The 13,468-nt window shown below is 36.0% G+C and overlaps 1 protein-coding gene across 2 annotated transcripts in view; it reads left to right on the forward strand.

Annotated features, from left to right (window-relative positions):
* ak5 (adenylate kinase 5) overlaps window positions 1-13,468 on the forward strand; it is a 106,023-nt gene that overhangs the window by 25,148 nt on the left and 67,407 nt on the right. For both annotated transcript variants that reach the window (XM_079877121.1, XM_079877122.1), the window contains exon 6: window positions 11,610-11,801. In XM_079877121.1, the coding sequence (XP_079733247.1) occupies window positions 11,610-11,801 (192 nt within the window). The remainder of the gene's footprint in view (window positions 1-11,609; window positions 11,802-13,468) is intronic.

Below are 13,468 nucleotides of genomic sequence, written 5' to 3' on the forward strand. Positions count from 1 at the left end.
AGATTAGGCTAACGTTACAATGTGTACAAAGTAAAAGCAATTAAAAATAACTAAAATTTACAGTGTCCTTTTTTTTATATAGCTTAAAAAATTGCGCCTTTAAAACTATTCATCACCTGTGATCCGTCGCAGCACAGATTTATGTTACAAGGTAAACAATACTTTTTCACCATCGACGCGAGGAAAAGTAACGCAAATTATACTAGAGGTCGTTCTGGCGTTATGCACAACCATGCTATGGTTAGACAAGCAACTATAAAACTTCGAATTTACACAAATTAATTACAACAGGCTGAATTACCTGTCGAGAAGAAAGCAGGCAACCTCGGCGTCCGTTTTAAAATCTTCTCCTCATGAGCTCTTTCCATCTGGGAAAAGTTACTCCAATATTGACTATGGTCTTGCTGATTTGTCTGTCGCGTTGACGTTTTAATTCTCTCTTTCAAATGTGAGTACGTACGCACGCACGCACACACACACACACACACACACACACACACACACACACACCACACTATCTTTCAAATCTGCCGGCGCTCGCGAGTAATCTCCCCCTCGCATTCGTCACGGTGTCTCTGAGTGAAAAACGCAAAAGGCGAAGCTTGAATTTACAGGCATGTCCCTCTTTGGCTAATGTAGTTTCAAGATGGAGGGGCAACATGGCGACCGGCATTCGAACCCCTCACCCGTATGTACTTTCAATGGCAGATTATAAACTTAAGAGAATACTTTATTACTTGAAAGAAGTAGGCTAAATATACATTAATGAGCACATATATTTTTGAAAGAACTAAGTGTTTTTTGCTAAGAATCAACTAAAAAAGTTACACAGTGTAGCTTTAAACATAATTTGGTCAGTTTTTGCTCTTTTTTTAGTCAACAAAAATAGTTCAAAACAAAGCTACAACAGAACTGTTGTGCATCTATAAACAACACACTAGTGTTTTATTACTGAATGAATATGCGTTTTTGAATGAATTGGTTAAATTATGAATGGTTCAAGGTCATTGATTCATTAAGACATTCACTTGCTTTGTTCCTGAATAAATCAACCATTGTGAATGAATCAGTTGAGTGAATTATTCAATGACCCATTCATAAAGACAGTGGCTGCGTCCGAAATCACATCTCTCTTAGGTAGGAGTATGTACTTATTTTGAATAAGTAATTACTTCACGGTCGCTAAAAAAGTATGTTCTATATAGTATGAATGTGTGTAGTATGAATTAAACTGGACGTACTGCATTCGCCATGTTGTCAATATCATGTGAACTACCAGCGTCAGTTGTATCGCTTCACTATCATTCATAAATCCTCTCCCGTGGCCTCACGGGATAGTAAAGTGTCCATCGTATGCACACTTCAAAATCTCGCCGAAAGTATTAGGTCATCCAATTTTTTGAGTTTTTCACCTACTATATAGTAGGGAAATATGCAATTTTGGATGCAGTCAGTCACTTGCTCCTTTCTCAAAAGAGTCAGCAGGTTTTAAGGAATGATTCAGTGACTCAGTCATATTAAGGAATGATTCAGTGACAATGACTTGTCACCACCAACAGGCGATTTTAGTTTCAATTTAAACTTATTTTTCCAATAATTTCATATTTCTATATTTAAAATATAATATGAAAAAAATAAGTCTCATATCATTATTAATTCAATTGTAATTGCAATGTAAATGCATTCATGGCACATAAACTGTCTGATTAAATACAGACTAAATGCCACTTAAGATTCAACATCTGTCACCACTGCAATGCAAAGATGGATTTTGTTAATACTTATTTTATTTGATTGGTAAAAGTGTTTTATGGTTGCAATTGTCAAAACTTGATTCAATCTGATACAAAAGATGATGCCCTGGAAATCACTTGAAGGGGGAAAGTATTACCTCTTTATGGAAAAGCTAATTTCCGTCACTTGCATTTTTACATGATACAAGCTCATATATGGCACATTCCTGTATATTACCAAAGTAAATGTTAAGTGATGGCTGGCTTTACCGATCCTTTAATTAGTTTACTTCCTGTCTGCTGGCTGTCATGGTTTAATGGGGACCCAGATTCAGGCATAGATTCCCCTGTGAGCATCCTTATTCTCTCTATCTGTGCCTTTTCCTGGAGGTGCCGGAACAGTCAGTGAGAGAATTTATGAGTGATAGCATGCCAAAAAAAATCTTGAATTTTGTGTGACAGGCTGCACCTCGCAAGCCTTCCGGGGAACAGACAGCAGTCACCAGCACAACATCAATCATTCAGCACAGTCTTTCAGCTTTTCTCAGCACTTTATTGCACAACATGTTTTATCCAGTAGGCTACATGTACTTAATGTAATATTGTCTATTATAGTTTAATTCATAACCACTTGAGACTTGAAACTAAAATGTCAAAAATGTAATATGACAGATTAAACCAAATACATTACAGTAGGTTACACTTTGACACTGTCACATGGATGGCATAGATAGATAGATAGATAGATAGATAGATAGATAGATAGATAGATAGATAGATAGATAGATAGATAGATAGATAGATAGATAGATAGATAGATAGATAGATAGATAGATAGATAGACACATACATATATATATAGTACATACATACATAGATACATATATAAATAGATGCAAACATACATATATAGATACATAGATTGATTGAAGTTTTTAGGAGCATAATATAATTAAACATTTAAATTATTTTAATTATGAATTTGTTTTATGTGTTTTGTTTAAAAAAAATGCACAGTATGCAACAAGAAGTGTCCAAGAAGAAGAGTGCACATTTTAATGAGGATAATTCATATATATATATATATATATATATATATATATATATATATATATATATATTATAATGATTTTCTCAGTGTAAGTTTCTGAGTTAACAAGAAAATTTGAAATTACAGGGGAAATTGTTACTTTTTAAGTTAAACTCAAATGGGAAAAATATTCTATCCTTAGGATTATGGTTAAACATATATTTTAATAAAAAAATGAAAATTCAATTATTATTTATTTATTTACTCACACCCATGCTGTCCCAAACCTGAATGACTGTCATTCTTCAGTGGGACACAAATGAAGATCTTTCAACAAAAATATCTATCCAAACAGCGTTGGACCTTTATTGTATGGGCATTCAAAATGTCAAAATATATTCTTTTTTTTTATCCACAGAAGAAAGTCACATGTTTGGAACAACATGAGGGTAATGACAAAATCATTTTTGGATTAAATTTAATTTTAAGGTACCAACCGCCAAAAAGACAACAAAATAACTTGAAATAAAATAAGAATTTAGCAAAATACATTGACAACGACAAAAAAAAAGAAAAACAAGGTTTTCATTTGATTCTGATGGCTAAACTTTGAGGGATCCTTATGGAACAAATATGAAGGGTGTGAGATTAGCTAGATTTAATGAAAGCATAGAATACAATGAAGCCAGATCAGAGAAGATGGACAAAACATTTACCAATGCAGGAGATTATATGAATAACAATGAGTCTTTTTTTATTATTATTGTGTGTTTGTGGGATGGAGAAAGGTTTGAACAGGCTCTAGACTATGTGTTGTGCGACAGTGTGTTCGGTGACCAGGCAACCAATAACGGTGTCACCACAGCTAACCTCAGTAACTGAATTAGCTTTGACTCTCACAGAATAGAGATGAGCAGCAGCAATGAAGGGATTTAAAACCCAATTATGAGATGAGCACTGAATGAGAGGGGATCAGACCACAGCTTAAACAGGGATCATTATAGGATTACCAAATATCTACACAGTGAGCAAACCTGAGAGACACTGTCTTTCCAGCCTTTTCAAATGTCAGCTAAATATTATTCCCGTATGTCAGTCCTGGAGAAGGTGGCATGGACTTACTCAGCCATATCCATATATGTGCTGAGCATTACAAAAGATTGACTATTCAGTAAAAAGCTGTCATATATATCATATGTTATAGGGATACTTGTAACGAGTCATCCACTGAGTGGCAGGTTGAACGAACTCATGTGCAGTGAACAAATACAAAAACAAGATGATGATTAGACTTAACTTATTCATGGCATAAACAGATGCACCAAATAAACTTCAAAATAAAAGACATGAAAACAGGAACTGAGACAAAAATCTAACCAGACATGACATATCCCCCCTCAAAGGGAGGATACAGCCAATTATAACAATACAGTTCTGGAGGGTGGATGAGAAGGGGGAGGTGTGGAGGTTCAGGCACATGAAGAAGAAGGGGGGCAGGATTATAGCATGGCGGTGGACCTGGACCATGATGCAGGGAACAAGACCATGGATCCTGGAGCAGAGGCGGGCCTGGACCATGGAGGATCAGGTGGACGTGGTGAAGCTAGTGCAGATGGAGAGCACCAGGGTGGAGCCGGCAGATGACCTCCTCGGCAGAGCATAAGACCGTGTCCATGTCCATGTCCAACACAGAAAGTTCATGGATGGCCTCCGATGCCATGACATGGAGACACAGAAACATCGTAGATAGCCTCAGTGGCTGTGACACGTGGCATAGTGAGTTTGTAGACAGCCTCCGTACCCTCGCCTCGGGTGAAGGGTGTATGGCCCAGACACACAAAATGGTGGCTACCAACACTGGGAGCTCTGAGGACAAGGGAAATAACTCCGGGATCACCGGGCAAACGAATGCTGGGACCACTGTCCTAGAGAGAGCTGAGACCACCGGACTTGAGAGTGCTGAGACCACTGGCTCATGGGCTGTGGCGGGCATGAGACTGGCCTCCCTGGCCAGGAAAGGGGTTAAGGCAGGAGAAGTCTCTGGTGTGGTGGCCATGGCATGAGCAATTTCTGTGATGGCCATGACGTCACCAGACTCTGTTGTGTCAGCCATGATGTAACGAGGCTGCCACAAATCAATTTGAGACTAATCAAATGCAAAATAAACAAAGATTTGACTTGACTAGAACCATGAAATAAACTCACCAGCAGCGTTTACACAAACAAAGCAAGACACCAGACAATGAGAACATGAGGGCTATATATACACAGACTAATGACTTAAAGTCCCCATGTAGTCAATCATTTTAACCCTTAAAACTCATCTTTGATCACCAAAATGACATATTTAAACTTTTTTCAGATATTTAAGATATCTGAAGATATTTAAAAAATCTTCATGCCTTAACCCCCTGAGGTCGGCAATCACGCCGGCGTGATCTACTCGTTTTTTTTTTTTTATCAGTGCAAAATACTCTGTTGATTTTGATTTTACATACTTGTGTTGTACATCATTCAAAGCTGTTAAATGTCGTCTTTTATTTGTGTACACTCATAATAAAAACAAAATGTTGTGTTTTCCGTAAAACAAAGAAAATAAACATGATGCGCGTTCTGCCGTCTCTCTCAATGTGAAACTCATTCTGAAACGCGACAGAAAATGACCTGTAACTCAGCGAATGTTTGTCACGCAGACTTGAAACGCATGTCTATACAACGCTTGGAATCTCTATTTTTAAAGTATGTAAATAATATAAAAAACAAATATTCTATTTTTAAGTAATCCATACGAAAGCAGCGGCATGTACAGTTTCTCAAACGCGTCCTCATTAAATTTAATTTGAACACGCCTACGAGCGCACGAGCGATTGACATGCAAATGATCCATGCGGAGAAACGCAGACCTGTAAACGCCCTCATCACCTCAAAACAAAGAAGCAGAGACTTCGTAACTTACTCCTTACTGTGTTTGAAAGACGCGCCAGAGCTTACATTGGATTTAGGCTACCTCAGAAGAAGAAGAACGCGATTTGAAGACAAGAAAGATTTAAAATAGCTTGAATGTAACTCTATACCCTTGCTTAATTTAGTATATGCAGTTCTATGAATATGCAAATTAGACCCGCCTCCACTCACTCACTCAGAATGAAAGTTGATCTCTGAGCTGTCCACGAGCTGTCACTGTTATTAGATGCGTTTCTTTTGTAATTTTTCTGTTCCAACCAGACATTGGTGGGCACCATTTGCACTAGTGTAACACTCAGTATTTTTATTTTGTTTATAGTTTTAGTTTTTATAAAAAACACTGGTCAATATATCATGTTTTTTATTTTGCAATTTGATTTACTCCATCATACTGTTCAAAATATCTAGGCTGATAGAGCTCAGTCTAACATTATTAGAAATGATTAAGAATTACCAATTAGCTAGCATTAGTCAATGAAGATTAGTGACATAACGGAGACATTTAATATGTATTGATCTGTTGCAAAACATTAAACTTTAATATATCTATAAAATATCAATTTAAGTTACTGTTAATTCAAGGGTGCAACTTGTGAAAAAAAAAAAAAAAAAAAATGTATATATATATATATATATACACCATATAGTTATTAGGAAAAAATACCATATAGTAAAATTAGGAAAAACAAAATGTGCGTAAATGTGTGAAGACAAACAGTAAAAACACAAAATGAAACAGGCATTACATGGAGTCAAATGTGTTACAAAGAGCCCTGTGCACACAGACTAGTTTTATAGAAATTACAGCAACAGAAATTTTGTATTAATTATTAGTTTTGCATGATTAATTTAACATTATATATTATTTTTTTACCTAGAGTAGCCCTCTACAGAGTCACATGTCCACATTCAAGAATTTCATACATGAGCTTAAACAGCTCCCCTTTTAAAGAAAGTTTAGATCACAAATGACAGTCATGACCTAAATGTGTTTTTCATTTGCATTAGTAATCAATTTTTTATGCCTTCAGTTGCACACACACTTAAGCTCCAAGGATCTCCAGTCTTGACTCATTTTGAGTCAGACATAAACAGTTGAGTGAATTGTTAACTGGAGACTCGCTTTGACCGGATCATTGAATCAGTGAGTTGTTGACTCAAGACCAGCTGCAGTCCGTTCAGTCACTGGAGTCCATTCAATTGGTTCAGCGATTTTCAAACCAACTCAACAGGTTCATTTAAAATAATTGCTATTAAATTTCTGTCATGGTTTGGTGGCTTTAGAGAAGCTCACATCGATGTAGTAAGAACAAAAATAGTCTTTAAGATTAATCCAAACAGAACACTCAGGAGATAAACTTGTAACACAACCACATATAAATTGACACAAACAGGAACTGAACACAATGAAAATGAAACCAAAATAGAGTATAGCTGTGACAGAATTCCCCCCTCCTGGAAGGCGCAGCCAAGGAGGTAGTTCTGGAGGTGGACGAGGGGCTGGAGAAGGAGGGGAGACAGGAACAAGTGCCAGCAGGAGAAGCCAAGGTGGTGATGATGATTGGAAGAGCCAGGGAGACGAGAATGAGGAGTAGCCGGGTGGTGATCCAGATTACAATGAGGATGAAAGCACACAGCTGAGTCTACGGATCGAGGAGCCATGGTGGAGACTTGGCTGACAACACCCGGTGGACGACTGATGGAGATGGATCTGATGGAAGTGGAGCCCTAGGCGCAGACGGAGATGTGGAGTCAAAGTGCCAGAGGACTGAGGTGAAGCCAGTGTGACTGAGGACCAAGGCGGAGCCAGAGGGAAGGCGGAGCCCAGTGGAGCCAAAGGGGTGGAGAGACGGAGCGCAGCAGTAAGTCTGTGGTGCAGACAGGGTGACATCTGACCAAGGTGGAGCCAGAGGGGTGAGAGAACCCGGTGAAGCCATAAGGATGATGGTATCTGGTGGAGCCAAGGTAGGGAGGTGCCATGGTGGAGCCATCGGGTCGACGGAACGAGGTGGAGTGATGGGATCAGCGGCTGGATGTGATCAGACATTTCATGACACTAGGCCTCCGGGGCAATGTTTGGCTCTGTCCTCCTTTTAGACTTTGACTCATACATCGTGGCTCGCTCGAGCTCTTCGTCTACGGTTGGCTCAGGGGTTTCATCTATAAGGGTCATCTGGCTGGGCTTTGGGTTGCAGGCTGTGATGAATAAGCCACCATGCTGGAGAACCCAGCCCAAATACTCCAACCAACTCCTCTGTTTGGGTAGGAGTAGGAGACGCATTTCTGGTGAACCCATGCAGAGCATAACTGTGAAAATTTCTTAGTGGAAATGGATTTATTCAGAACAAAATAAGAAGCAGTGTTCTTATCAAATGCAGTGGAATAAAAAGTACATTATGCCTTGGAATGTAATGAAGTAAACTTAAACATTTCAGAACATAAAAATACTCTGACAAAGTACAGATACTTGAAAAATGTAAATTACTTTGCTAAAGACCACAGCTGCTTGCCCTCACATTTTGGTAAATCTGTTTGACTTTCTTTCCTTTGTGAAAAAATAAATAAATAAAATAAAATCAGCTGTTTTGTCCGTACAGTGAAAACCAGTGGGGTCTAAAACAACACTGGAGACATTTTGGACTGGTTTTAGCTAATTAAATACTAATTCTACTACTGTTACTTTTTTAAACAACAACTTCCGATTTCCGACTGGCAGACGGAAAATTTGTAGACTCACTTTTAGGGTGAGAGACAAGCCATAGAGACTTATTCTTTTGGACACCAGAGTTTTTCGGTTGACTTAGTTTGTTGTTTTAGTGGCCTTTACTGTCAAATTAATAAAATACTATGTGCTCATAATGGTTTTCATTCTTTTCGGCACTAAAGGGCCTTTGCTAATGTGGCGTTGCAAGCTCGAGGTTGTTTCAACAAGCTGTTTTCTGAATGCAGTTGGCATGTACTGTAGTAGCACAGAGTTTTAACTGAGGGCGAAATACTAACGCTCTGCACTGACAGGAATTAGCAAGACCTCAGCTCTGTTTACTTAAAGGGCTAGTACAAAATAAAAATTCTGTCATGTTGTCCCAGATCTCTATGAAATTCATACATGTTTGGAACAACATGAGGGTGAGTAAATACTGAATTTTCATGTTTGAGGGGAATTATTCTTTACAATAGTTGGATCTAACAATAGGTGAAATTTACAGAAGCATGATAGTGACTGACTGGAATGAATGAGGTGGTAAAAACAAGTGGAAACTAGAAGATAAAACAGAACACTATTAATAGATTTTGAAGATTAGCAAAAAGGTAACTCCGCAGAGAGACAAGTGAGAAGAGCGGGACAGGAGCATTTCTCAGAGGGTTATGATCACAGGTAGATTGGCAGTCTGTCTTGTGTATTAGCCTACGCATCGGGAGGTATAATTGACGGGGGCTCTGAGGGTTCTTCTAGGTGTAATACCCTTTAAAACAAAACGTCAGACATTTTCTAACAACCCTTAAAGCGCCATTTTTATCTTCACTTCACAGCGTCCCACGAGACCATATCCAGCTTCTTTTGATTTAGCTTGCACTGCTTTATGAATTGATTCAGGATGAAACGTATGTGCTTCAAAGGAATCCAGAACATCTGACCTTTTATATACAGTTTGTATAAAGACCTTTCGTATAAAGAGTTCACATGCTCAATGACACAAATATGAAAAGTGACCTAGAAATAGTTCAGAATATCAAATATATCTTAAATATTTTATAAGCCATATAAAACACTTGTTACATTATTATTATTATTATTTTTTACTTTGTTAATTTCCACATTTGAATTGTATCATTCTTAGCTTTGGTTGCATGGAAAAGAACAGCCTAGATATTCTGCTAACCAGGTTCCATGGAAGCAACCCACAAAACACATACTGTAGTTTACCTGAAAAACCAACATAGCTGTCATTTAGCTTAGCAAATTTTTAACGTATCATAATTTAGATTATAATTAATACATTTACACATTTCATTAAGTGTAATGTTTTTTATTTAAAAAATCAACATGACTGACCAATTTTCCCACCTTAGTTATCAATCAGTTGACGTTTTACTGATGATGTGACCTCCGCTATATACAGATCTGTCTGTTTTTAAAGATAAGTTTGGAGTGAATGGCGGGAACAGATTCTAGTATAAATGGCAAAAATATATTTCAATGTCTTAGCTTTCACTGACATTTTGCCTGCCATGCTTCTGTTGAGATAATCATCATGCTTTTCTTTTTTGTGACAGGCTTTAAGGCATTTATGAACTGACATTTGTAGTCTTTTTTTTCCCCCTCCAGTGACTTTTTAAGTACACATTCCCAAAAGGCTTCCCAGCAGAGAACTGGTTAAGAGTATGGCAGTGTATTTCATCAAATATCTGCCTTTTGAGGTCATCATTTTGTTAAGACTTATTGCACATAAACTGCTGCCAGTTTGGCACATAGACAAAAGATAAAGTCCAAGGTTTTAGTTAAAGCATCCAGTGAATTTTTTTTTTTTTTTTTTTTTAATATTCCCAGTCTTCAATTAGTTGAATGACAAGCAGAGACTCAATTAACGTTAAACAATATTTAACGCAATTAACGCAGCATCCGTTTTTTTGCGTCATCCTTTGGCTAGCGTTACATTATATGATCACACTCTTATTCATGCCAATGCTTTTAAACCATTCAAGTGCGACAAAACAAAAGAGAACGCGGTGGCTGTGAATGTCCTGACGCACACGCACAGAAAGACGCACCAAAAAAAAACGCACGCCAGTAGCGTGCGCACAGACAGTGCGCCAGAATCAAGTTCTCTTTCTTGCTTGAACGACCAAAAACATTAACCTAAGGATTAATCTATATTTCATTTCTAATTTATGCAGTGCAGACTTTTTGATAACTTTATTAAATGTTTGTATATTTCCTGTTAGACATTTATTTCGGGTTTATGTGAGGATTGTTTTAAGTTCACTTAAATGAGAAGTTGTTGTATTTTTTGAAGCCTAATAAATGTAAAACAAAAATTATAGCTTTCAATTACACTGTAATGTTCATTGGCTATAATTCATGTTTTAAATTGAAAAAAAACAACAACAATAAATTTCATTGAGACGTAGCTGTATTAGTATCAGTGATACTGGCCTTCATTAATAAAAAGACTCCATTAAAGTATTTAAAATAAATGGTCTTTATGTTATTTTTACATTAATGTGGAGATTAACTGTGAATTTATTAAACTGTAAAATATATTTAAACTAAAAAATATATAGTTTAATTTATTAAACTAAAAAATATATATAGGGTATATATATATATATATATATATATATATATATATATATATATATATATATATATATATATATATATATAAACATATAAAAACATATATAAACATTGCCATTGTTTAAACGGCTGATATGTGGATATTGTGGATGTGTATATTGAACATCAGTTGTGTTATCAAATGTTTAACTGTGTCAGTAACCATAACAACCGACTCTTGTTTTTTATTTTCTCTACCAGATTTCTTTTCAACTGAACAATATTGTTGTGCACAATAAAGCCTTCAATGTAAATAAGACTGTGAGATTTCTGTAAGGCCTCAGTCATACAAAATACTGAGCATTTCCTGTGGTTTCACGTGTGAATGTTACGACTAAGACACCTGATGTAGCCTATGCTTATTTGCCTCTTATGCGTTAGACGTATGAGAGCAGAGTGGTACTTAATAGCTACATCTTCACTGATCACCACTGCCAATCACTTTGAACTTGACTGCCAGAAGGTGAATGAACCCATGAGTATCAACTTAAACTGAGACATTACTAGTTAGGAGACACTCACCTCCTTTGTTCTGTCTCTGTAGATCTGTACTCCAGACCTGGTGGTGTTTCTATCCTGCTCTAACCAGCGTCTGAAGGAGCGTCTGGAGAAGCGTGAGGAGCAGCAGGGTCGCCCAGATGACAACCCTAAAGCTATCGATCGACGCTTGACTAATTTCAAACAGAATGCCATCCCCCTGGTCAAATACTTCCAAGAAAAAGGCCTCATCATCACAGTAAGGAATATTTTTGGGTATATTACTCGAAAGTTTGTAAGACTCAAATGGGAGACTTGGAATTGGATAGGACTTCTTAATCAAGTAATATATTGACAGAATTTAAGGGTTCCCTTGAGAAAAAGAAGTACAATTTAGCATACTTTTAAAAAGAGTACTCATTACAGACATAATATACTTGCAATATATAACATAATATACTTGCAAACTGACATTATAGTTTAAAGTCACATTAAATTCAGTTAATTTTTAAAAAAAGTGTAGCCTACTGTGAATGTACTGACATGCAATTATGCAAACTAAAATATATTTCAATGCCATTTCCATGGAAACTTGTATGCCATGTATTTAAATTTGTAATTACACATTTGTAATGATGTTGCAATTTAGTTCATTTAAAATATATTAACTTTACATCTAATATCAAACAACACACTACAGTTAAAATTATTATCAAGTACTTTACATTTGCTTTAGTATGTTAGTCAACACATCAAAATAAGTGTACTTCTTTATAGCATGACAAAAGATTATTAAAACATTATGATTTAAAATGTTTTAAAAAATAAAGTAAAACTTAAAAAACTTAAAAGTGTACTTATAGGTGTTAAACAGTCAGGAAAACTCTCTTTAAGTACACTTAATTAGCCTTTTAATTCATTAATATTATATTAACTGCAAGTATATAATGTATTAAGCACACTTATAGTTCACACAAAAAAATCTGTCATTTGTTTGCCCTCATGTTGCTCCAAAGCCTTAAGACTTTTGTTCATCTTTGAAAATCAAATGAAGATATGTCCCTCCATTCAAAGTCCATTCCACCTAAACTTTCATTCTTAAAAAAGTTTTTAATGACATCGTAAAAGTAATCCATATGAATTAAGTTAAATCCAAGTCTCTTGAAGGGACATGGTCACTTTATATGATGAATATATTTCATTTAGGCTTTTATGCACATACAAACATTGATCAGTCTTATTAACATATAAATATTGTTCATGGAATGACATGAGTGCGAGTAACTGATGATAGTATAGGATAGGATTGGATCTGAAAAACGAAACCTCTTTTTAACCATTTGTAACTTGTAGAATACCATTTAATGCATTTTGCAATGAAGGCTGAACACAGCAATTGCTGTAAATAGAGCCATACATTATTCCTATATTATATACTTTATAAATGTGTTCATTAAAAGTGCATAATTTCAGGCTATTGTGTTGATAATGTCATGCATCATGTGGATCATGTGCATTTATCTTGCAAATTAGTGTAGATAATGGCATGCATCATGTGGATTATGTGCATTTATCTTGCAAATTAGTGTAGATAATGGCATGCATCACACTGTAGAACCTGATGAGTTAGTTCAACTCAAACCGTTTGAGGAAACCGATTGCCTTAAATCATTTAAGTTTATTAACTTAAACAATTTAAGCATAAAAAAATATTTTTGATTTGTGTCCAAGTAACTCAATAACTTATTGTTAAGATAACGTGGGTAAATAAAGTTAATAGTACTAATTCCATTCAGTTAATATAACTTAAATCTATGAAGTACACTGTAAACCCGAATAAGTTGGCAGAACTCAAAACATTTAAGGCAATCAATTGTTTAAGTAAGCAGAACTAGCAGATTTTTATTTTGTACTTAAACATTTCAA

This window comes from Squalius cephalus (assembly GCF_949319135.1).
Source record: "Squalius cephalus genome assembly, chromosome: 7".
NCBI lineage: Eukaryota > Metazoa > Chordata > Actinopteri > Cypriniformes > Leuciscidae > Squalius > Squalius cephalus.